This window comes from Solanum stenotomum, chromosome 10 (genome assembly GCF_019186545.1).
Source record: "Solanum stenotomum isolate F172 chromosome 10, ASM1918654v1, whole genome shotgun sequence".
Classification (NCBI taxonomy): domain Eukaryota; kingdom Viridiplantae; phylum Streptophyta; class Magnoliopsida; order Solanales; family Solanaceae; genus Solanum; species Solanum stenotomum.
In genome coordinates, this window is record NC_064291.1 from 48,368,382 (window position 1) to 48,393,724 (window position 25,343).

General features: G+C 33.9%; 2 protein-coding genes across 7 annotated transcripts; one reads left to right on the forward strand and one right to left on the reverse strand.

The window, feature by feature from the left end:
• The first annotated feature begins 269 nt into the window (after window positions 1-269).
• On the forward strand, window positions 270-19,663 carry LOC125841611 (WAT1-related protein At4g19185-like). Of its 6 annotated transcripts, none has more exons than XM_049520774.1 (8): window positions 280-739; window positions 12,705-12,751; window positions 14,247-14,309; window positions 14,431-14,547; window positions 16,338-16,623; window positions 17,903-18,058; window positions 18,812-18,963; window positions 19,243-19,654. In XM_049520774.1, exons 1-8 carry the CDS (start codon window positions 587-589, stop codon window positions 19,424-19,426), a joined length of 1,158 nt encoding a protein of 385 aa, XP_049376731.1. In that variant the 5' UTR covers window positions 280-586; the 3' UTR covers window positions 19,427-19,654. The 6 variants fall into 6 exon arrangements, with proteins under 6 accessions (XP_049376730.1, XP_049376728.1, XP_049376731.1 ...); XM_049520772.1 differs by having other exon boundaries at window positions 281-688; window positions 12,654-12,751; XM_049520773.1 differs by lacking the exons at window positions 12,705-12,751; window positions 14,247-14,309; window positions 14,431-14,547; ... (1 more) ...; window positions 17,903-18,058; window positions 18,812-18,963 and adding exons at window positions 3,139-3,201; window positions 3,323-3,439; window positions 4,305-4,590; window positions 5,936-6,091; window positions 6,699-6,850 and having other exon boundaries at window positions 270-786; window positions 19,243-19,663.
• A 1,153-nt stretch (window positions 19,664-20,816) lies between these two features.
• On the reverse strand, window positions 20,817-22,642 carry LOC125841603 (probable carotenoid cleavage dioxygenase 4, chloroplastic). Its single transcript, XM_049520757.1, has 2 exons — window positions 21,261-22,642; window positions 20,817-21,180 (listed from the first exon to the last, which is right to left on the reverse strand). The coding sequence occupies exons 1-2, from the start codon at window positions 22,640-22,642 to the stop codon at window positions 20,826-20,828; spliced, it is 1,737 nt and encodes a 578-aa protein (XP_049376714.1). The 3' UTR covers window positions 20,817-20,825.
• Window positions 22,643-25,343: the final 2,701 nt, after the last annotated feature.

Here is a 25,343-nt window from a genome sequence, read left to right on the forward strand (position 1 = left end):
TATTTGCCAAATAATTACAAATTGTATAAACAAACACTATTTGCCAAATTTCCTCCCAAATATTACTTGGGAAATATATGGCCAAACGGGCCATAGGGATTGCTTTTATACTTATCCCTAAACATAAGGAACATCGCTAATTCTTGTATGTTCGATTTTGATTTGACATAGAGCTTTTAAATTAAAAAATTAAAGATACGGAAAAAAAAAAGTTCTAAAAAAGAATTTTTTTCCTGAAAAGGTAACCTATAAAACTCCATTAACAAACTTCTCTTGTTTGGCCTTTCGCCAATTTCAGAGAAGGAGAAGACAAATACAACTTTTGTATGTGGGAAAGCTTTTAACCTCAAATTCATTGAAAGATGTTCCAATTTTTTTTTGTCCAAAAGGTTCATCAATGTTTGGTGATCAAAAAATTCAAAGACACAAATTCTGTAGAACAACTTGAGGTTCATACAAAAAAGTTCACTCCTTTTGTCTGATTCTTGTTTTCTTTAGATTTTAAAATCAAGATTCACCTTACCCATTATTAAACTTGGTGGACTATATATAGGGGGGTGGGTGTGGAGTGGATGAAGTGAACAAAATGGCAGCAGTTGCAGTAGGAAATGGGAGTGAGATATGGAAAGCCCATGGTGCAATGGTTTTGGTACAGCTTTTCAATGGTGGTTACCATGTGATTACTAAGGTGGCTCTCAATGTGGGCATGAATGAAATTGTCTTCTGTTTGTATAGAGATCTTATTGCTGTAGCTATTCTTGCCCCAATTGCCTATTTCCGTGAAAAGTTAGTTCTTTTATGTCTTTACATATATTCCCCTTTTTACATGTTTCTTTTAAATTTTCCGTCCAAGTAGTGTATTAGTCTCTCTATCTCTGTGGAGAAAATACCTGATTCCTTCTTCTTTGTAAACAAGGAGTGGTCATAGGCACTTTGTGAGTATCCTGCACTAGTCAATGCAGTTGTAAGCTTAATGTTGCGTTGTCTTGAAGCCTGCTTCGACCCATACGATGACATAACTGGCCTATAAACTTTCTTTTCCCCCTGTTTGTGGAAACTGGAAACCTTGTGGCAAACTCATAGAGACTTCCTCAGATAAATTACCATGTAAGAAGGCATTGGACAATTGAATTGATGTACATGTAAATCATGAGCTCCTCTCTGTGGAGGATCCCCTACCTTCCTTTTTCTCTTTATTCTTTTTGTGGTCACATAGCAGAGATATATTTAACTATGCAAAAACAGGCACCCTCTAGCATACAGTGGTAGACAGAATACCAACATTTAACACAAGCTCACAATCTTATGACATATGAACCTGTCTCACCAATACCATCAGAATCACTTTGCCTACTCTTTCGTGGCTTCTTTTTGGAATTCAATGTAGAAGTAGTAGTTTACCTTGGATTACTGTTGGGCGCGTCCAGTAAAGACCAAGCAACATGGAACCCAGTGATTATAAAAAGTTGCAGGTTGGCAGAAGATATACTTTTCGATAGGGGGGTAGAAAGTGTTGATTAAGAGCACATTTTTTAACATTCCCACATACTATGTCAGTGCTACAGTCACCAACTAACTAACTGGAGAATCGAAAAGACTCTATGTAATGGAACTTCTTATGGGACTCAACAAATGGAGATAGGAAGTTTTACTTAGTTGGGAGATTGTCACATCCCCAGAGAATTGGGGAGCCTTGGGTGAAGTTTTCCTTGTTTTGAACAATACTCTTTTAGGAAAGTGGATGTCGAGGTTGCGAATCAAGAAGCACCACCTCTCTGGAGGGATGTGATAATGGAAAAATATGGGACCGAGGAAGGAGGTTGGAGGACTAAAAACATTAAAATTTCATTGAAGTGCAAACTTTGGAGGAATATTATGAAGGAGTTGGAGGAGTTCAATGTCAACATAACATTTCAAGATTGAAGATGAAGCAGAATCGGTTTTTGAGATCACGGGTAGGACATCAAAAAAACACATAAAAGGAGATGCTAGTATAACATCTTCCGAGTTCAGTAGAGGGGAATTCATTGGAAACTAGGTTCAAGAGAAACCTAGGATTGGGAGCTCGCTGGATTTCAAGTCTACTTGAAATGATCTACAAGCAAAATACATCACATGTTGGCCAAGATATATAGAAGTGGGAGAGGGGATAGATGAATTGTTCATGGTTAAGTCTTAAACCATAAGCTTTTGGTAAGGAACTAGTCGGGTTTCCGCTACTTACGGCTTGAATTCCTAGGGCGTCAAGGAAAATAAGCTTCTTTACATGGTTTGCATCAAGGGAGGGATCTTAACAGCTGAAATTTTGAGAAATACATCAACTCGTATTCTTGCAGAAACTCGGGCAGAGACATAGATCACCTACTCTTGTGCTGCAAGGTAGAAACTCTCTTATGTGGGAGATCTTGAAAAGTTTCGGATTACAGTTGATATGATACTAGGCATAATGAAGAAGGCATTATTCAACTAGTTCTTTAAAGGGAGGAGAAGACGAAGGGCGTGTGATGTGGCTCCATTAGGACTAATGTGGGTCATGTGCAATGAAAGAAATATGAGAGCCTTCAAGGGGATAGGAAATGATCTTGTATATTAGAGGAACGACCTATTATTCCCTAATTCGTAGTATCTTTTTGGTGCTTCTGTGAAGTTTTAGTTTGTGTAGAAGACTTGGAGGTTCTTTTTAACTAGAAAGTCTAAAACATCATGGAACAAAAGATTTCGTGACGTTTGTGCAAAATCATATTCTTTTGTAGATTCTCTACCCTTTTATGTTTTTGATGAATCTGATATACTGCTTGTATACTGGAGACTTTTCTACTGTTAATAAAATTATTTTACCTTATAAAAGGAGTAGCTTAGTCTTTGATCAGATGAAACTATTTGATGCTGCAATATCATCTATTTTGTGTTTATTAGAGAGTTATGGACTGCCCCTTGTAAGTTCCACTCAAAATTGTGCCATATTGTTTCTTGGAGATTTGTGATAATAGCCAATCTTTTTTTTTTTTGGGGGGCCGAGCGGACAAGGAATAGATTTTTGTTAAAAATTTGTCAGTCAACCTTGATAAAAGTAGCTATTGCTAATATTTTCTGCGCTTTTATACTATTTTAACCCTATAGGAATTTCTCTATGTACAGGAGGTCAAGGCTTCCTCTGAGTAAACGACTACTACTGTCATTCTTCATTTTAGGATTAACTGGGTGAGTTTTGATGTCCTAAGCATGTATGTTTGGATTTGTTTAGTTAATTTCCTTAGTTTTGTTATACTTGATAAAATACTATTCCTGAAAATTCTTTTTTCCTCTGTTGGTATTGTGACAGTATTTTCGGTAACCAACTGTTGTTCCTTGTTGGACTTGGCTACACAAATCCGACTTACGCTGCTGCGTTGCAACCTGCAATACCAGTCTTTACGTTCATACTTGCTGTACTTATGGGGTCAGTAAACTTTTACTCCCTTGATCTCTGGATTTTGTATCTGTCTCCATCACCCCCGTTTCTTGCATGTCCTGGGTGTTGAGTGAATCTTCTGTTGCTTAACTTTTTGAGCTGTATAAAATCATAGTTCTATCAAGTGTCAAATATTGTATTCTTAATACCAAAATTGCTTTGTGCTTTAAGTTGGAGCAATCACAAATACTTTCTTTTGTGCATAGAATGAGAATAATTACAATCAACTGTAGAATCTATATCCTCTAAATTTCTTAGTTGAAATATTTTCATTTTTCCAAAACCTATAGTTATTCTCTGTAACTGGGGAATGCTTGAATGGATCTCAAAAGGGTAAACTTTCAGGAAATTGGTTTAAGTGGTGCTGTTTTGGAAACATTTGAGGTGAAAGGGTGTTTCTGTTTGCCAAAAAACAACCTAGGTGCTCCTTTATTTATTTTAATAGTGTACCATTTAAACTGTAATTTTATGATCAATGATAGAGTACAGGGTGTAGTTCATTGTCAAGGTAACACCTGAAGTGGATCACAGAGGACATGGTGCTGTTGCAGAATAGTTTAGTGGAAATGAGACGGGCATCTATGATGTGGAGAAACTTTAATGCCTTAATTTAGTTGAGATGCAGGCGGTTTCCCTTGGGGATCTCTCGGTATAAAAAAAATGGAAATGCAAGGGACAGGCTTTTGAATAAAGTATTCACTGTGAAGTAGTCCATGTTCCCTGCTTTTTAAGTCATCGGTCATTACAGGAAGGAACATGAGCTAGTCCATTGTGCATTTCTAGAATTGTCACATAACTTATCTGTCGCAGTTGTTGACCTGCTCAATATCATTCATATGTGTTACTTATGCAGTACAGAAACTGTGAAGCTTCTTACTATGGAAGGTCAGGCAAAAGTTGGAGGTACCATTGTTTGTGTTTCTGGGGCGATTTTGATGGCTGTATTCCGTGGTACAGTGGTGTTTGGAGACGGCACATCAGACTTCACAGCACAAATTGAGACAAGTGCTAAGGGTCAATCAGAGCCTGCTGGATGGCTAATGTCTAGTTTTCTGGAGTTGGGATTTGATAATTGGCACCTGGGCGTCTTATGCTTAATAGGAAACTGTATGTGCATGGCAGCATACATAGCTTTTCAGGTAACTAGATAATCATTTCAATTGTTAATTCATATTGGCTTGATTGTAATAAATAGCAGACCGTTCCAATGATTATACTGAAAAGCTATGCGCATATATAATTTACATATATATCTAGTCTTCCCTTAAAAAGTTTACCCCCGATCTCCTTGTATACTGGACCTCCTTCTTTAATAATATGCTCATGAAGGTGATTTTCACATGCTTTGGGTGAGTGGCCTGTGATGCACTAGCATTTGCAGGCGGGCCTTTGAAATTGTGAAATTGGTATTGAGTTATACAACTGATTGAAACCTGATAAAAAAGTGTACTAACAATCTTTGAAAAGAAAAATCTTGCTATGTAAAATACAGATGTTGCTTACCTTGTAAAAAATATTAAATGTAACTTAATTATGTCTAATACCCCTTCCATCATTTTCTTTCTTGTCTAGGGATTTAATTTTCGCTCTCACGGTTCTTAGGAAAGGCTGGTAATGGTTTGTTGATTCATCTTGATTGTTAATTGGTTTGCTTTTGTACAATCACAACTATAGTCTAGTGGGTTTCTTTCTTTCTTTTTATATTTTCTTCTTTTGTTGGGGTTGAAGATGAAGAAGAGGTTGCTTAAATTTGAATTGCCTTTTACTATCACTGTTTTGCTTACAGGAACAACTCTTATGTCCTAAAATGAAAATGAAACCTATATATCTAGATGGTCTTTCAATAGGAAGTATAATGTCCTTTACCTTTGCCCTTACATTTTATCATTTCATAAAAGATTTAAAATAATGTCCTTTACCCTTTGCTTGTTAAAGGTGATCACGTTCAGTTTCATGATATTCTCTCCTATTTGGTTTCTGCTCTTGTGAACTTTGATCTACCAATTGCTATTCATCTGAAAGAGATCAATTTGCTCATCTTGCCACTTTGTTGGATACCTTTTACTTAATCTTAGACCTGTTAAGTTTTGATTATGTAAAGTAATCCAGATTATATAAATTAATGATCATTTGATAATTGGTTAAGAAAGATTACATTAATGAACAATAGCTAGATACTAATTCCAGTGAACAGAGTTGATGTATTACAAAAAACTGATCTTTTTGTGAAATATTCCATAGCCTATAGTCCAAAAACCAAACCTAATACTTATTTTTGTGAAATAATCCATAGAAACAATCTGGTTTTGGTTGGTAGGTTGACTCTAGTCATGATTGGTATAAACAGTTTATTCTATGATGTCTGTGACATTTTAGATCTTGGGCTAGCTTGAAGTGTTGTCTCGAAATCTTTGAGTTTGTCAGTGTATGTGTGTATTACTATGAAATGTATGCAGAGTTGAGTAAGTAAAGAAAATTTTGCAGGCTCCAGTTTTGAGAGAATACCCGGCAAGCTTATCATTGACAGCATATTCTTACCTTTTTGGCGTTATACCAATGATAGGGACGTCATTCCTTATGACCAATGGATCAACAGATTGGTATTTGACACAATCTGAAGTTGGTGCTGTGTGCTATGCTGTAAGATTCTTTTAAGTCCCAATCTTCATTTTCGCTGATGTATGAAATCAGATTGTATTTTGTTATCTTGATCAAAGTATCAAAATGATTTGTCTCACATAAAGAAGAAATCTGAGACAATGATATACCAAAAAATTTAGAAATGTCATACCAGGTATACTTTACTTTTAAATCAACTATTGAGTTTTGGTTGTTGGAATCATAATTAAGTAATCCGTGCTCTCACGAACAACTTAACTTTTAATCTGAGGTGGCCAAATAATTTAACATGGTATTGAAGTCGACCGATCCCTATAACATGGTCCTTTTTATGTAAGGGAAAATGGTTAAGTTCGCTCTCGAACTATGCAAGATGATCCAGATTTGCCCCTGAACTTTGAAGAATAGGGTCAATGCACTTCATACTTCCTTCCCCTAAGTTGCTATATCAATTTGCAATCATCAATTTATCATATATTAAATTAGCTTTTGAATGTTTCTTAGTGGATTCTCATTCATCTGTCCATAACATCTCATTTCATCTCATATGGTAAGTATATAGATGGACAAAGTTTTTAGTCGGGATGAAATGAAAGTAGTTTTCGTCACAATGGTTAATGTCTCTCAGGGAATTATTACATCAGCGCTGAACTATGGACTTACTACTTGGTGCAATAAGGTTCTTGGCCCTGCTTTAGTTTCTTTATACAATCCGCTTCAACCTGCTGCAACAGCAATTTTGTCTAGTATTTTTCTTGGGAGCGCTATTTATCTGGGAAGGTTAGTGCTCTGATTTATTCTGAATGCACATCATACTCCCAAAACAAAATCTACTTTTATATCTGTTTATGTTCTCATTTCTTTGCTTTATACTCGGCATGAGGGTGAAGCAAAGCTCTCCTGCGTGAAAATTGCCATGTTTCCTTTCTGACTTGCTTTCTTTAGGAGATTGGTTCTTGTGAAACTATGAAATATTTCACTTGCTGAGCACATATGATCTTTCTTTTTTACATTCCATCTTCTAGTTATTCGTTGTTAGCTAAGGCATCTCTACGCTTTGTGATTGCAGCATTTTGGGAGGACTTCTCATCATAGCAGGGCTTTATTTAGTAACTTGGGCATCTTACAGAGAGAAACAGGCAGCCATGGGAACTATTACTCATGATCCTCGGATAACGGATCCCTTAATCCCATATCAGATAGGACATAATTCCTCTGTTCCTTCTTCCTCAATGTCAAAGATCAGTGATTAGATATTGCTACAGATATCATTTGCATGTCCTTTTCTTCATCTTTTTCATGATAATATGTATAGTTCACTGCTAAAAAAAATGGTAAATATGTGTTGCAGTTCTATCAATTTTGTTTTTCCCTTTCCCAAATGTTAACTCTTCATGCAGAAACTTTCTTCTCATGTTCCAGTCTTGTTTCAAAATCAAGTCAAAATGATTGTAGAGGGTGGAACCCTCTCTCTGAAAGTTCTCTTTATGCAATGATAGAATGACTGATATTTAAGGCTAGTTTATCAACTTGACATTTGTGAGATTGCTTGGTCAAATTATAAGATTAACAACACATTTTTTAGATTATGCAAATTCAGACAATCTATCTTGATAATATTGATGAGTTTACGTCTCAAGCCTTTAATAATTATTATTATATGTCATTCGGATATAACATCATATTGTTCATGTTCATACTCAAAATGGTCTAAAAGAATCATTTATTAAAGGCTTAATACGTAAATGCCCTTTAACTTGGCTTCAATTTACATTTATGTTCTCCAATTTTGGGTGTGCACAAATAGACACTTAAACTTGTATTAAGTTGCATGAGTAGACACATGAGTCCTATCTGGCATAATACACATTGGACACCACATAGGACACAAGTTGTCATGTAGGATGTCACGTAAGACATGTGTGTCTATTTGTTTAATTTTATACAAGTGAAAGTGTTAACTTGTGCATACACAAAGTTGGATGATATACATGTGATTTGAGGCTAAGTTAAAGGCATATTTATGTGTTCTATCTTTATTAAATACTTTCATTAATCGCTAGACCATTGTTTATGAGAATGAAATTTCCCATTTCGATGTGAGAACATGCTATTTTACACCCAACGACACTTGAGTGCAATAGACCAACAAATTATCAGAGTTTTTCTATCATAGTTGACTTTTTGGTCAGGAGTCAAAAAAATTTCATCGTAAACCTTATCTTATTTAATTGGAAAAATTACTTAAATACACAACACTTCTTTACCTATTCTCAATATTTCCCTACTCTTTTACTAAAATACAAAAATCCCTTATTTTCCCCCAATTCAACTTAACCGGATACTTTATTAGTTTAAGTATCCGCCCGTTATTAATTAAAGTATCCGCATTGCTATATTATGCATCCGCCCGTTAATTAAGTATTCGTGCTGCTAACAACTTAATAANTATGAGAATGAAATTTCCCATTTCGATGTGAGAACATGCTATTTTACACCCAACAACTTGAGTGCAATAGACCAACAAATTATCATAAAGTTTTTCTATCACAGTTGACTCTTTGGTCAGGAGTCAAATATTTTTCATCGTAAACCTTTAAATGTGCGGTATCTGTTTTAATTGCTCCACTACAATGCATGAATAGTGGACTAAAACTGCTCAAGGTTATAGGAACCATTTTTCAGATATGTGGTATATGTTCTCAATTTTTTGCAAAATAGTGGACTAAAATTGCTCAAAAGTATATTTTTTGGGTCATTTTGAATCTACCTTCAAACATGAGATATTTTTGTTATCTTCTCTCATATTTTAGGTAGGATTTTAACCGAATTTTGTCGAAGTTATTTTTGTGAAAGATGAGACAAAATTAAATAATCTTTGTAGAACAAAACAAAAAAATAATGACTTTTCGATAATGAACACAAAGCTGACTGATAACTCATAAAATGTAGTAATATATTTTTAGTTATAATACCAACTACCAAGTTATCTACGTAAAAATTTCAAAAATAACGATATTTCAACGGACATTTATTTATGAAATCATTTTTATTATTATTCTTTTAAAACAACTAATTAGGAATTGATAAACAACCTGATCAAAGGAGCTTATTTATGCTACTATAGCTCATGGACTTCTTTTTATATTAAGTTTATTTATTAAATGTTCCTATTGTTCAAAAAAATATTTTACTAAAATGACCAAAATTTATTTGGATGACGCGTGAATTGCATTATTGATTTTTTATTTAATTATTTTTATTTAGTACACTTGTTAATAAAATAATATCTTTTTTAATCATTGATTGAACCAACTTAATGTATATCTCAAGTTATATTAGTTTTGTATATTCTTAGTATCATGTTTTAAAAAGTAGGCCAAAGTCATCTCTGACCCCCTAAAGTTGTTCACATAATTCATTTGAACACCTCAACTAAGGCTAGTACCTATTAGACACTCTAAGGGGTCGTTTGGTTTGAAAATGAGTTATGATGGGATAAGTTATGTTGGGATAAATTATGTTGGGATTAGTTATGATGGGATAAGTTGTGTTGGGATTATTTTTTATTGAGTGTTTGGTTTGTTCTATTCAAAATAATAAATTTTAAGAACAATTTATTTGTTTACAAAAATGTCCTTCATTAATGTAAAAAGTGATATAACAAAAGGGTTGAAAGAGACATTTTTGTCATTTACCTATTTTATCCCGGGATAAGTTATTCCGAACTTGCCAACCAAACAACAAAATAAGCGGTACTATAATTTAATCCCGGGATTATTTGGTATTATCCCTCACGCCAAACGACCCTTAATATTAACAAATATGTACTTATTGAGCACAAAATGATAATAAGCTTTTAAAATGTAGTGCATGTTATTCACACACACCATCTTTAAAAAGTAACCAATAAAACTGCAACATGTGGCACAGGGCCCCAATCTAATGAATATTCAATTTTTAAAAAAAAATAAAAACTCCAGCCATCAATAATCCAAAAAATTAATTAGCAAAAAGGAGAAAAAAGAAAGGCCCCGTCCCCACACAAACCCACCCACCCACCCACCCACCTTTCTTCTTCTTCCCTTCGGCGGCCATCCTGATTCTAACAACAATCCCGATTTCTCCGGCGACAACAAAAAGAAGAAAAAAGAAAATCTAGCCCATCCGCTCCCCCAAATCTACCCACCTAATCATTTGCCTTATCTTCTTCTTCTTCATCCTCTGTTACTTGTCATTTTTTATTCCTTTGAAAATATTAATTTTTTTTCTTGTAATAAACTATGGGCTATTGAAATCAAGTCTAATGCAAATAGTGAAATAAATTATGAAGCATGATAGATTAATGGAGTGGTTGTTGAGATTTTTTGTGAAAAATAAATCGACGTTGATAAATTATTTCAAAATCAATAATGAAGAGAAATCAAAAGGATTCAAATGAATTATATCAAATGGACAGAGGTTGCTTTTATAATTTCGATGTCCCTTTTTTTTCTTGTTACAAATTCGATTAACAAATTCAATTTCATTTTATAAAGAGTAAAACATAAAAACGATGAGAAAAAAACAAACAGAGTTTAAAAAGCTTAAAATAGGGTGAAGAAGTGGTATATCCTACAGGGGTGGGGTGGGGTTGCTTTCTTTTTGGGTTAAAAACATTATTTTAAATAAAAAATATTTTTAGTTATTTTAATTAATGCATGCCAGTCATTAGGACAAAAAAGGTAAAGTTTATTCTAAAAAAAAAAATTAAAAAAAAATTGGGACATATTCACGCACTACTAGGCAGTGAGATACACTTATTTTGCCACATCAACATTTTGTGCTTAATAGACACATGTTTTGAACTATTTAAGTGTTTAATAGGTACAAGTCTTAATTGAGGTGTTTAAATGAATTATGGGGATAACTTTAAGGGGCTGCATATGACTTAGGCCTAAAAAGTATATTGAGCTATGTATTATTGATATATGAAATAGTAAGGCTGCAATACATATTTATTAGAAACAATGCAATTTTTTTATACATGAAAATTTTTTATAAACAATTTTTAGAAATAATACAATACATATTATTTCGACTAAATATTATTTAAAAAATTATCTTAAAATAACTAATACAAATATTACTAAAACGGGTTACTAATACATGATATTGCATATACTATTCTTATCCAGTCAAGAAATTTCTCTAAAAAAACATTGTTGTCTAACATCTTCTTTGTGAACAAAAATCCCCAAATACAAACTGAGTAGAAAAACTTGAGGTTCATACAAAAAGTCCACTCCTTTTGTCTGATTCTTGTNTTATAATCACATCATTACTTTTAAAATTTATTATTCTCACCAATATAAAATTTATGATTACTTTAAATTTGATGAATATAAATGATAAAGTAGAAATTCATTTGGTGAATATAAATAAGAACGAAGGGAGTAATATTTTTTTGATTTTTCATAATAAAAAAAAACGACTTAATCTTATGACTAAGCATAATATTGATAAGAGACAATTTTCATTGGAGGTGCCGCACTTTCTTAATCTTAGTATTCGCAAAATGTTCGTTCACATGACCGAAGAATATCAAGTCCAATTGATTGAGGACTTGGGAAAATTTGATCAATTAGTTATTAATATTTAGTCAAGTGGACTAGTTATAATTTTTTTGATTAAATTTTATTAGAAGTGTTTTTGATTCAAACTTGTGGTAACTTTTTAAAATTTTGTTATTCAATAATATTTAATTATTGATTTTTCTTGTAAATAGTTAGAAGTCAGTGATGTTTGTTAATTTTTATCTTAGTGTATTTAACTTCTCAGTTAATATTTACTCACTAATGTATGTTTTTTTTTCTACTTTATAGGTTATTTGTAAGAGTAGTTGAGAGATATGAGCATATCAAGTACAATTTATGTTCAATTTTTTAGATGAAACAATTACTTAAGTGAAGAACAAATAACTTTGTAATAATTTATTATGCGATTCTATAATATTTGTTTATTTGATAAGATTGAATAAACAATTGGGGCTATTTTAATAGTTTTACAACTTATGGGATTTTTATGTTTATGAGAAAATATACAACACAAAAATTCCATATCGCATGTCCAAACAAACCTTTAATTTCATCTCATGATTCCATATCATGATACCATATCGCATGGCCAACGGGCCCTAATACAGATATTACTAAAACGGGTTATTAATACATGATATTCCATACTATTCTTATCCAGTCAAGAAATTTCCCTAAAAAAACATTGTTGTCTAACATCTTCTTCAATGTTTTGTGAACAAAAATCCCCAAATACAAACTCAGTAGAAAAACTTGAGGTTCATACAAAAAGTCCACTCCTTTTGTCTGATTCTTGTATTCTTTAGTTTTTAAAATCAAGATTCATCTTACCCATCACCACCTACCCAATATTAAACTTGGTGGACTGTATATATAAGGGGGTGGGTGGGTGTGGAGGGGATGATATGAGCAAAATGGCAGTAGGAAATGGGGGTGATGTATGGAAAGCCCATGCTGCAATGGCTTTGGTTCAGCTTTTCTATGGTGGTTACCAAGTGATTACTAAGGTGGCTCTCAATGTGGGCATCAATGAAATTGTCTTCTGTTTGTATAGAGACCTTATTGCTATATCTATTCTTGCCCCAATTGCCTATTTCCGTGAAAAGTTAGTGCTTTTATCTCTTTACATATATTCCCTTTTTATGTTACATGATTCAGCTACTTTGTAGATAGACAATTGAATTTATGTACATGTAAAGCATGGATTTTTATGAAATTATTGTTACCATATTCAGATAGTGATAACTTAAAAGCTCCTACCTGTGTAGGGCTTGTTCTCTTTTTCATTTTTGTGGTCAAACAGCAGGTATATATTTACAATATTTAAACTATGCAGAAATAGGCCCCATGCATAGGCTAAGTTTTCATTAGCTTCTTTTTGGAATTCAATGTAGAAGTAGTTAACCGTGGCTTAACGTTGGTTGCATCCAATAAAGACCAAGCAACATGGAGCAAAGTGATTATGAAAAGTAGCAGGTTGGCAGGAGAGATAACTTTTCAAAAAAGGGGATTTAGAATTGAAGTAGAATTAGTTTTTGAGATCACGGGTACAATAAAAAACACGTATAGGTAGTTGATAGTACAACAAATCTTGAGAGTGCTGTAAAGGGGAATGCATTGGAACCTAAGGTTTAAGAGAAACCTAGATTGGGAGGTGGGTATAGTAGTAATTCCCAGATTTGTTTGATTTGACATCCATCCCAACAATCACAGTAGAAGAAGCATGGGGCCAGCAAGGTTGGAACCTAAAATTTAGAAGGTTGTATGATTGGGAGATTTAGAAAGTTGTTGTATTGTTCAAACAACTGGAGCTGTTTCAAGGGACTACTTATAATGAGGATTCATTGCTCTGGAAAGGCAAGAATAACAAGTTGTTTACAGTTAATTCTGCCTATTTTATTGTCTCGGGAAATGAAGTCAAGATAGCCAGTGGCCTAGTAGCAGACTTGGAAGACTAAGATTCCTTTCAAGGGGGCTTGTTTTACTTGGTTGGTTGCCAAACAAGCTTGTCTCACTGAGGAAAAGTTGATGAGAACGGGCATTCATATGTGCTCTAGATGCCACCTGTGTCAGGCTGAAACAGATAGCAATAGTCATCTACCCCTGCATTGTGTGGTAGCAGATCAACTCTTTCAGCCGCTTCTTAACATGACTGGACTTAAATGGAGCATGGCTAAGACTACAAAGAAGCCGTTAAGTTGCTGGAATAGCTCAGGTGATACTGTTAAGCAAAAGAGATGGTGGAGAATAATACCGGCTTGTATCTGGTGGATATGATGGAAAAAAGGAATGCAGGATGTTTTGAAGATAGAAGTAGCTCGGTACAAAAAATTAAGATGAATTGTATTTTGCTATTTCAATTTTTTTTGCATTCTGTAAATATGGTTTCTAGAACTTCCTTTCTGCTGATGTTTGTCATATATCGTTACCCTTTTCAGAAAAAAAGTGGGTATAGTAGTGCAAACTGAGGGCCCCGCTGTTTATAGTACGTTTGTGTATTTTCAGTCTATTACAACAAGTTCTTTCAAAAGTTAGTTACAATAGTTGGAATCATATGAGCATCACTTACAAATGTATATTTTATGTTTCTCTATCTATAGGAGGTCGAGGCTTCCTCTGAATAAGCGGCTCGTACTGTCATTCTTCCTTCTAGGATTAACTGGGTAAGTTTTGATGTACTAACCTTGTATATTTGGATTTGCTTTGTTAATTTCCGTAGTTTTGTTACACTTAATAAAAGCCTATTGCTGAAAATACCTTTTTTCTCTCTTGGTACTGAGACAGTATTTTTGGTTGCCAACTGTTGTTCCTTATTGGTCTTGGCTTCACAAATCCGACTTATGCTGCTGCTTTGCAACCTGCAATACCAGTCTTTACGTTCATACTTGCTGTACTCATGGGGTCAGTAAACATTCAATCCCTTTCATCTCTCGATTTGGAATTTTTGTCTCCATCACTCCCAGTTCTTGCATGTCCTGGGTGTTGAGTGAATCTTGTGTTGCTTAACTTTGTGAGCTATGAAAGGTCATAGTTCTATCAAGTATCAAATGCTGTATTTTTAATACCAAATTTGTTTTGTGCTTTAAATTGGAGCAATCACAAGTACTTTATTGTTGTGCATAGAATGAGAGTAATTGCAATCAATTTGAGAATGTATATCCTCCAAATTGATGCAATACAACCCGAGATAAATCTCAGTAACAATTTTGGTGAAATGGACATTCTAAGGAACAAAATTGCAGAAACACTTATACAGAAGGGATAAACAATGACAGATTAAGTCTGAGACAGATAGAAGAGGGAATTCTTCGAGATTCAGAAAAAAATGGTAACTGATACTATTTCAATTTGGCTTCCCCTTTTTTGAAAAATGAAATTACATTGATATCCCAAGACCTTCCATCTAGATTAAAGACCAACTAACTACAGAATTCCCAACCCAATCTCCACCCTACCCCCCAAATCAGCACCTAGGGACGTTTAGGTGGCAGAGGGGGGGCGAGGTAAAACTAAGGGGGGCAGAGAAAGGTTTCTTTTTAGAAAAAGAGGTTTGCATTACGAAGTGATACACAAAAGAGAGATCGAGATGGAGGATAGTTAATCTAGGAGATAAACTTGAAGAAGATGGCAGCTAACACAGGGAAATCTGAGTACATAGCTAACACAGTTTAGAAGGGAGAAGAGAAGAAATATCTTATTTCATCAAATGTGATCAATGTACTATTAAGACTTGTATTTATACACAAATTTGATGAACTACTGCATTGTCCAGTCTTTGAACTAACTGAGCTAACGAAAAGCTGTGAACAGTGTTAACTAACTCTTTTGAAATGCTAACTGCCTAACAGAATTATAACTACTTTTGGGATACTTGATCTACTAACTCATCCAGATTCAATTCCTTAAGCTCTTAATCATGCATCACGAAGTGGGATAGTCCTTGTTTTATCCCAATTATACTTTTGAGCTCCCAAACTTTCGTCATCTTAACCTTCCTTGTAGATCTCTTTTCTTTCTTTCTTTTTTGTTTCAGCGATTTTGAGGATGATGTGTTAGAATAAAACCAGGTGCTTTGGTATTAGAAGTTTGAGTTTCAGTGGAATCTAGTTCACAAAAAAAAAATTGGTAGTTACATTTCTTGATTAATTGAATTTTTTCATTTCTCAAAAGCTATAATTATATTCTGTAAGGCTGAAACTGGGCAACACTTAAATGGATCCCGAAAGGGTAAATGTTCAGGAAGTTGGTTTTATGTGCTGCTGTTTTAAAAACAATTGAAGGGGTGATTCTGTTTGGCAAAAATACTGTGGTGCTCTTTTATCCTTTAATATTTTTAGCAGTGTGTGAGTTAAAACCGTAATTTTATGATCAATCATAGAGTACATGGTGTTGTTCAATTGTCAATGTAACACAAGTGGACCACAGAGAACATGGTGCTGTTGCAGAATATTTTAGTAAAAATGAGATGGGCATCTATAATGTGAAGAAACTTTTATGCCTTAGTTTAGTTGAAATGCTAGGCTAGATGTGTAGATCCATTACCCACCGAGTTCTAAAACCTAGCTTCATTGACCCTCCGGAATTTCTTGGTATAAAAAAATATTAAAGTAAAAGCAAGGGAGTGGGGGCAGGCTTTTGAAAAGAGTATTTGATGTGGCTTGCTCAACATTATTCATGTGTTGTTTATGCAGTATGGAAACAGTGAAACTTCTTACTGTGGAAGGTCAGACAAAGGTTGGAGGTACTATTGTATGTGTTTCTGGGGCAATTTTAATGGCTGTTTTCCGTGGCCCAGTGGTGTTTGGAGACGGCACAGTGGACTTCACGGCACAAATTGAGATAAGTGCTAAGGTTCAACCAGAGCCTGCTGGATGGCTAATGTCTAGCTTTCTAGAGTTGGGATTTGATAATTGGCACCTCGGCGTCTTATGTTTAATAGGAAACTGTATGTGCATGGCAGCATACTTTGCTTTTCAGGTAACTAGATAATCATTTCAATTGTTAATTCAGAAAGACTTGATTGCAAGAAATAGCACTGTTCTCAATGATGAAACTGAAAGGCTATGCAGATATACAAATTATATAAATCTATCATTGGCGGTAAAAGTTGGATCCTGATCTTTCATTGTAGATAGGACCTATCACGGTGAACTGCCTTCTCTAATAACATGTGAATTAGGGGTAAACAGAACATAAGGATACTGAATTGAGGCCTTTTACATAGCTAGTCAGAACTTTCTTTCCAGTGTCTCCTGATAGTCTAGTTCTTTTACATAGCTAGTCAGAACTTTCTTTCCAGTGTCTCCTGATAGTCTAGTTCTTGAATGGAAATAGGTAGATAGGTGTACTAGTTCGTCTGCAAGTGTCTGCAGTTCACAAACAAACTTGTGGAGTGAACTGTCTGCTTTTCCTTTCAACAAGGTCTGGATCTAGTAGTTTGATCAGCATTATAATTTTTTAAGGCTGGTTGTTCTAATTGAAAGTTCTCCTGCTAAAAGCTGATATTCTTTCAAAAGTATATGTAACACCCTCCAAATTTTATGTGGGTTTAACTGTGTTATATTGGACTAAGGTGAGCTTAACTGGGAGCATGGACAGTGGCGATCCATACATCCGACCCCAAGGTTCAGCAGTTTGTAGATTAAGTTTGAAACCGTACTGGGTTTATTATTGAGCTTCACTGTCACCACCAATTTTGTGTTAATACATGAAGTTTCCTGGTTATAGTTAGAGTGTGGAAATTATAATGCCCTTTACCCTTTCCTTGTTAAAAATTATCACTTTCAGTTTCACAATAATTTCTCTAGTAATTGTTTTCTGCTCTTGTGAACTTTGATCTATCAATCGTCATTCATCTAAAAGAGATTACTTTGCATCCATCTTACCACTATGTTGGACACCTTTTACTTGATCTTAGGCATGCTAAATTTTGATTCTGTTCTAGTAATCCAGATTATACAAATTTGTGATTGATTGATAAACTGATCAAGAAATATGACTTGCTGAATAATAGCTAGAGACTACTTCCAGTTAGCAGAATCAATGTATTAAAAGACTGAGTGTTTTTGTGACATAATCCATAGAAACAATCTGGTTTTGGTTGGTAGTGTGGCTTTCAGTCAGGATTGCTAAAACAGTTTCTTCTATCTTGGGCTAGCTTTGAAGAGTTGTCCGGAAAAGAATGAGTTTGTCAGTATATGTGTGTGTATTATTATGAAATGTGTGCAGAGTTGAGTGAATTATGAAATTTTTGCAGGCTCCAGTTTTGGAAAAATACCCAGCAAACTTATCATTGACAGCATATTCATACCTTTTTGGTGTTCTATTAATGATTGGGACGTCATTTTTTGTGACCAATGGATCAACAGACTGGTATTTGACACAATCTGAACTTGTCGCTGTGTGCTATGCTGTAAGATTCTCTTAAGAACCGATCTTCATTTTCCCTGATCCGTGAAATGAGATTGTGTCTATCTTGATCCCATGCCTCAAAATGATCTGTCTCATGTAAAAGGAAAATCTTAGATAATGATATACAGAAATTTCATGAAAAGTGTTAAGAGTACAAGATATAATTTGTTTTTAAATGAACTACTGAATTTTTTTAAAACTTCAACGCCTTGTGAGACTCGATTTAGGGGGTGTATTATCATATCACAGAAAGGCAATTTTTCTTGTTTGAAAGAACAATCCCCTGAATATTCTGGATATATTGAGCTTTTCTTTTGGTAAGTAAAGATAAATTTAATTATAGACGATGGTATAAACAACACTACGATAATGTGAAAACACAAAATTACCGGTTGTGCGATTCTCCGATCATTTCTAACATGGAGTCTATATCATTTACAAAAATCAGGTTGCACCAAAAAGCAAGCAAAGCTACACATCCAGGCTTAAGAATATGAATGTTCTCTGTTTGTTTAAAAAATTCTGTTGTTCCTTTCACCCCTGAACTTTGAAGAACAGTGTCAATGATCTTCATATACTTCTCCTAGGTTGCTATTTCATTTTGCAATCATCAATGCGTCATGAATTAAAGTTAGTTTGTGTATTTTTCATAGTGGATCCTCATTCATCTGTCTATTACATTACATCCCATATGGTTAGTATGTAAACGGACAAAGTCTTTTTGTTTTCGTCATAATGGTTACTGTTCTTTCAGGGAATTGTTGCATCAGCCCTGAACTATGGACTTATGACATGGTGCAATAAGGTTCTTGGCCCTGCTTTAGTTGCTTTATACAGTCCGCTCCAACCAGTAGCGTCAGCAATTTTATCTAGTGTTTTTCTTTGGAGCCCTATTTATCTGGGAAGGTTAGTACTCTGATTTATTTTGAATGCACATCATACTCCTAAAACAAAATTCACTTCTATATCTGTGTATGTTCTCATTTCTTTGCTTTATACTCGACATGAGGGTGAAGCAAAGCTCTCATCTGTTAGAAAATTGCCATGTTTACTTTGTTTTGCTTTCTTCTGGAGATTGGTTCTTGTGAACTTGCTGAGCACATATGATATTTCTTTACATTCCATCTTCTCGTCGTCTGTCATTAGCCTCCATTCTAAGATAATCTCCGCGCTTTGTGATTCCAGCATTTTAGGAGGAGTTCTCATTATAGCAGGGCTTTATTTAGTAACTTGGGCATCTTACAGAGAGAATCAGGCAGCCATGGGAACTATAACTCATGATCCGCGGATAACGGATCCCCTAATCCCATATCAGATAGAACACATTTTCTCTGTTCCTTCTTCCTCAATGCCAAAGACCAGTGATTAGATATTGCTACAAACATCATTTGCATGTCCTTTTCTTAATCTTCTTCATGTTAATATGTACAGTGCAGTTCATTGCTAAGAATAATGTCACTATGTATTGCAGTTTCATCAAGTTCTTTTTCTTAATTAAAGGGAACTCTTCCTGTTCAGAAGTAAATATATGTAAATAAACTCTCCTCAAATCAAAACATATTTGATTTTCACAAAAAAATTGTGAAGAATCAATGCAATACTAAGGCCATATTTAATATTCCTTCCGTTCCAATTTGTTTGTCTTGTTTTTTCGTTTTAGTCCGTTTCAAAAGGAATGTCTCCCCTTTTTATTTTTAAGATCACATGATTAAAGAACATTTTGGTACGTTCTATATATGTTTAGTGTTACCCCACATGATGTGAAAGTCTTCTAATTTACTCTTTTAAATTTCGTGATAAGTTAAAATCCGACAAATAAATTGAAACGGGGGTCTTAAAATTAAACACCCAAAACGTTATAGTTGGTACTTTGTAGTCATCATTTATATTCCTTTCACAAGATAATCTAAGGTCCTTTAATAGGTATGAAGAGATATCTTCCTGATTAAACAAAACATATTCAATCAAACTCTATAATACTCATGGTCAATTTTTTTTTTTCAAAACCAATTAAGATTTACTCTCTTTCTCCCTTATTTTTCTTTCATGTGAAGTTATAAATATTTTTGTTGTAAGGTGTCAAGGCATGTTTCTTGTGAGTTACGTTATTGTGTTACATACACGCAATATCACACACAGAGAGAAATAGTCATACATCATTTAGAAGCTTAACATCAATTGAGTTCAGACATATATGACTTGAATTTCATATAAAAATGACTAAAATTCAATAGTATATGACTGAACTTCATGCAAAAATGACTAAAGTCTAGTCATATATAACCTGATTTTTAGAAAATGATTAGAGTTCAGTCATATGCTATCATATCACCACCAGCTTCCTCCCACGCATTAATCACGTATACAATATTAAACCCTGGCACATCAAACCACCTCATTTCCGACTCATCCTTAGCCTTCCACGACTTGACATTCAGTCGAAGGAAGTTGGTCCACTGGGGCAAAGTTATTAGAGAGAACATACTTTGGATCAACGGAAGGTTTCAGAGGATGATTGATGAATGTGTTAACGAAATCGCCCAATGCATTGAAGATATAATTGTGGTCTTTCTTCAATATTTCAAATTATTGAAAGAATTATTCTACAAAAAATTCAAGCAGCAAAAGACTAATAAGGGTCTTATATTCAAAGGACAAAAATTCACCAACATATTATTCATGTTACTTTAATAATAATCGTATATCTGTGTACATTTTATTTGCTTGTCCCTATTAGATATCTGTATTGATACTATATATATATATATCTATAGCTTATTAAGATCACTTTCCCTTACGAAAATCCCATGAAAACCATAAGGAACTCGACGAGGCAATTTAACATCAACCACAATATCAAGATTAGGTGATGTTGCATCCATGACCAAAAAATTTAATTCCCCTGTCTTCTCATTATGCACGTACAACATTACGTAGCCATCGTCTTCCTCAGCTTCCAAATTATTTTTCGCCACAAAAAATGGTTCACCGCAAAAGCAACCTTCTCCAAATATCCTACATGCCACTATGCAATCGCGACGATCAACTTCTGCGATCGATACGTCCAATTTTACAATCCCTGATAACTTAGGTGGAGGGTACCCAATCGCTGCATATACATACCTACACCATCAAAAGTATTATATTATATATACGTTGTTATATGTAGCATTGTACTGAATATGTTATTTAAAAGTACGTACTTGTTTTTCTTCCCAACATAAGTTGGATTTATGACTCCAAAATCAAGATTTCTAGTAGAAATTGGATGTCTACTCACCACCCCACTATTCAAATTAATTTTCACTTTCTCAACACATCCATGTATCATATCCATCCTCTCTAGTGTATGCTCCACCGATAATATATTCGGGGCAACCAATACTATCGTATCGCCTCCATCCTCTTCCCACGCGTTAATCGCGTGTAAATTATTAAACCCTGGCACATCAAACCACCTCATTTCCGACTCATCCTTAGCATAACGTGGAATCACCCCAAGTCGGGAGATTTTCCTCGAGTTCATACCCACCAGTGAACCACCGGTGAGTATGAACTTAATCGGGTTCATTCCTATTTGTATGTCTGAAAATATCGCGTATTTTTTTGTGATTGCAATGTCATGGAACAATGTTGGACGTTTAATTGAAAATATCGGTACGTCTGCGGTTTTTATACCATTCGGGTCGACCCGAAAGTAAGTTAAAAACGGAGGAAACGGACCGTAACGATAAGCAAAAGCCTCGTTAGTTTCGGGGTCGATTTTCGGATGAGCTGTCATGCTCCTGACAAGTTTTCCGTTAAAATTATGACGGCCAAGGGTAATAATATCACCATCTAAGGCTATTTTTACTGCATATGGTAAATCAGATTCACCAAGGGCGAAAAGTTTACCCCCGAATAAAGCTAAGCTTGTATTTGCAAGGCCTACACCGTTTGCGGGATTGAACTGTCCCGCAATCAGTCGGGCCAAGGTGATAGCACCACGTGTGACCGAGGGGAGAAGACCGTTGAAATCGGAAAAAACATTAGGGATAATTTGAAAACCAGCTTCATTTTCGATGTTGTACTTGTAAGTCTTGACAAATCGACTACAAAACGTAGCTTTACCTTGGGAAATTTTAATAGAGTGAAGCATTCCATCACCGTCGAAAAGATGGTAAGGTCCACGTGGAAAATATTGAGGGTTGGGTCCATTTCTAATATACGCGCCGTCTAGGCAAGAGGGAAGGGAACCTTCCACTACTTTGCATTCAGTAGGTGGAAGCTCATCCACTGGAGCAAAATTGTTAGAGAGTACATACTTTGGATCAACACAGGATTTTCTAGGAGGATCGATGTAAGTATTCACAAAATCGTCAAATGTATTGAAGATATTGGAGGGAAATGATGGTTTTCTTGAGGATATTGGTTGTCTTTTTGGTGGTGAAGGGATTGGCTCTTCACCGCCAATGGAGAAGGCTTTTAGAGTAAAAGAAGAAGATGTGTTGGGAGAATAATAATAATAATTATTATTATTAAAAGAAAGAAGAGATTTAGGGTGTTGTGATAATGTAGAAAGGAAAGTTGAAGAGAGAGCATCCATTGTGTTTCTTCTTGAACAAATTAAAACAAGAAAAGCAAAGATTATTTGAAACTAAAGAGTGAAGGTTGAAAATAAATGTGTTTGCATGATCTAATTTATAGAGTAAAGAAGTGAGGTGTAAGGCAAAGGAAAGGGACAATTCATTTAAGGAATACCACAATTTTTTTGATGTGATATATACAATGAAATGAAAAGAGGAAGGTTACTAGTTACGTATTAATTTGATCGAATCTAATAACTTTAGTGAAAATCATGTATTCAGATTAACAAATCCATAGAATACGTTAAAAGAAAACGATCATTTAATAGTTACATACACCAAAGATTAGGCAAGAAGAGATCACCATATATTTCACTGTATGACTTTCTTTGTCTTATTTGTGTTTTCTCTTACCTTTTTCTTCTTTCTTTCGGTTTTTTTGATATGCTAAATTTTCATTAGTATTGTTCCGTTAAGAAGTCTCTATATCGGTAGAGAGATGAAAAATTATTCTTATATGGACTTGGATAAATCTCTCCAGCGAGCTAGTTTTTTAGGTTGAGTTAAGTTTAGGTGTCATATCTTTACAGTAATTACTCCCTTAATAATTTTTTTTTGTTTTTTTGTTTGGAGCATTATTTCCGAAACTATTTTCTAATTTTTTGGTTTAATAAATTTTAAATATATAACACAAATACTTTATGTAATATTGCCTGGTTATACGTTGGCCTGCTTTGATTTTTTTAATTTTTTGAATTAAGATAGAAATAAAATATGCATACAATACTCTACTTTTTCTAAACTCCACTTATAAAATTAGGTTTTCCTATATATATTTGTAACTAATTATGTATAGAGAAACAACTTAGGTGTCTTGACAAAACCATAGCTCAATATTGTTCGACAAAATGATAATTACACACAAGATAATGTCCAGACTAAATAGCAATAACAAGAGAGTAACAATGACACCAAATATTAAAATGGGTAAATATAATATCCAAGTAAGTAATACAATAATTAGGGGTGTACAAAATCGAACCGAAATCGAACCAAACTGCAAACCGAGTCAACCCGGAAGAAAAACCCGACTAGTGGTTTGGTTTGACTTGGTTTGGTTTTGAAAAAAAAAAAAACCGACTATATTTGGGTTGGTTTGGTTTTAACTAAAAAAAACCAACCCGAGACCAAACCAACCCGAATTTATATATATAATTTTAAAATTTTATTTTATACATAAAAATATTTACTTTGATATAATTTTTAAATATTTCTTATACTTTTCCATAGTTTTTATCTTTTAATATATTATTTAAAGTTTGAAACTTAGAATTATGAATGGGTTAATAAAGATTATAGTCCATAGATGTTGGTAATTATAATAAAGCTTAAATCAAAATCAAATTAATACTAATGCAAAAAGAAAATCAATTCAACACTAAGAATGACAATAATATTGAATATTTGTTCTTTAGTTTTACATTGGGTTAGGCAATTAAAATACATAATCTAATTTTAATTTTCTTTAATATTTAGTCATGTAACTAATACTTATTAAACTTAATTTTAGCTTGATTTAGTACTTTTAAATTATGATAATTTTCATTATGACTTGTTAATTTGCAATATTTGTTTTACGCGATTTCATTATTATTATTTTTGTTGGATATTTTAGTGACATTAATCATATTATATTGTGTTATATTTTTAAGAAACATCTTAGATAGTTGTATTTTGGTAGGACTAAAGAAATATTTGAAGTACAAGTAAATTATATGTTTGTATGAATACTTTACCGGAAAAACCCGAAACAACCCGAAAAACTCGAAAAAACCCGAGGTTGAAAAACCCGAGTTTTATTGGTTTGGTTTATAAATTTAAAAATTCGACACAAATGGTTTGGTTTGATATTTGAAAAACCCGAACCAACCCGGCCATGTACACCCCTAACAATAATATTGATGAAAACTTGATAGTGTCAAAAGACTACTTCTTTTTTATTTCTCAAAACCACAATCTCCACCAAAACTCTATCAAAATTTGTCTACCAACTTCCACAAATGTGGCTGCTACCTTTCACATTTGTGACTGTCAACTTTCACATTTGTGGCTATTGATTTCCACAAGTGTGTCTGCCAAAGTTGTTGTCAAGCTTTATTCCTACAAATCTCTCCCTTAATTTTCGTTTTTCTTCTTTACACTAAAGCTTGATCTCAATTTCTGAAAATCTTCAAACTTAAGAGGCTTTGTAAAGATATCCGCAACTTGATCATGAGATTTCAAATACTTAAGCTCTACCTCTTTCTTGGCAATGCATTCTCGGATAAAGTGATATCTTGTGTCTAGGGTGTTCATGGTTCGGTTTGGATCGGTTATTGGTTAAAACTAAAATCAAAATCTAGTTTATTTTTTTTCAATTTCTAAAACCAAACGAAAAAAATAACCGTCGATTTGGTTATTTTCGATTTGGTTCAGTTTTCTGATTTTTTCAGTTTGAAAAGTAATAAAATTTTAGAAGACATACGTATTTCGATAGATACAAACACATAGTACATGAACAATCCACATGAAAGCTATTGTCGGTTCAATTAATCAATTAAGCAATACTAGAATAATTATTACACGAACAAAATGATTCAATTAAGTGAATGTGTGACTATCTTACGTGAGATAGGGTAGGTAAAGACTAAAGCAATGGATTTTGATGGACTTGGACTTAGG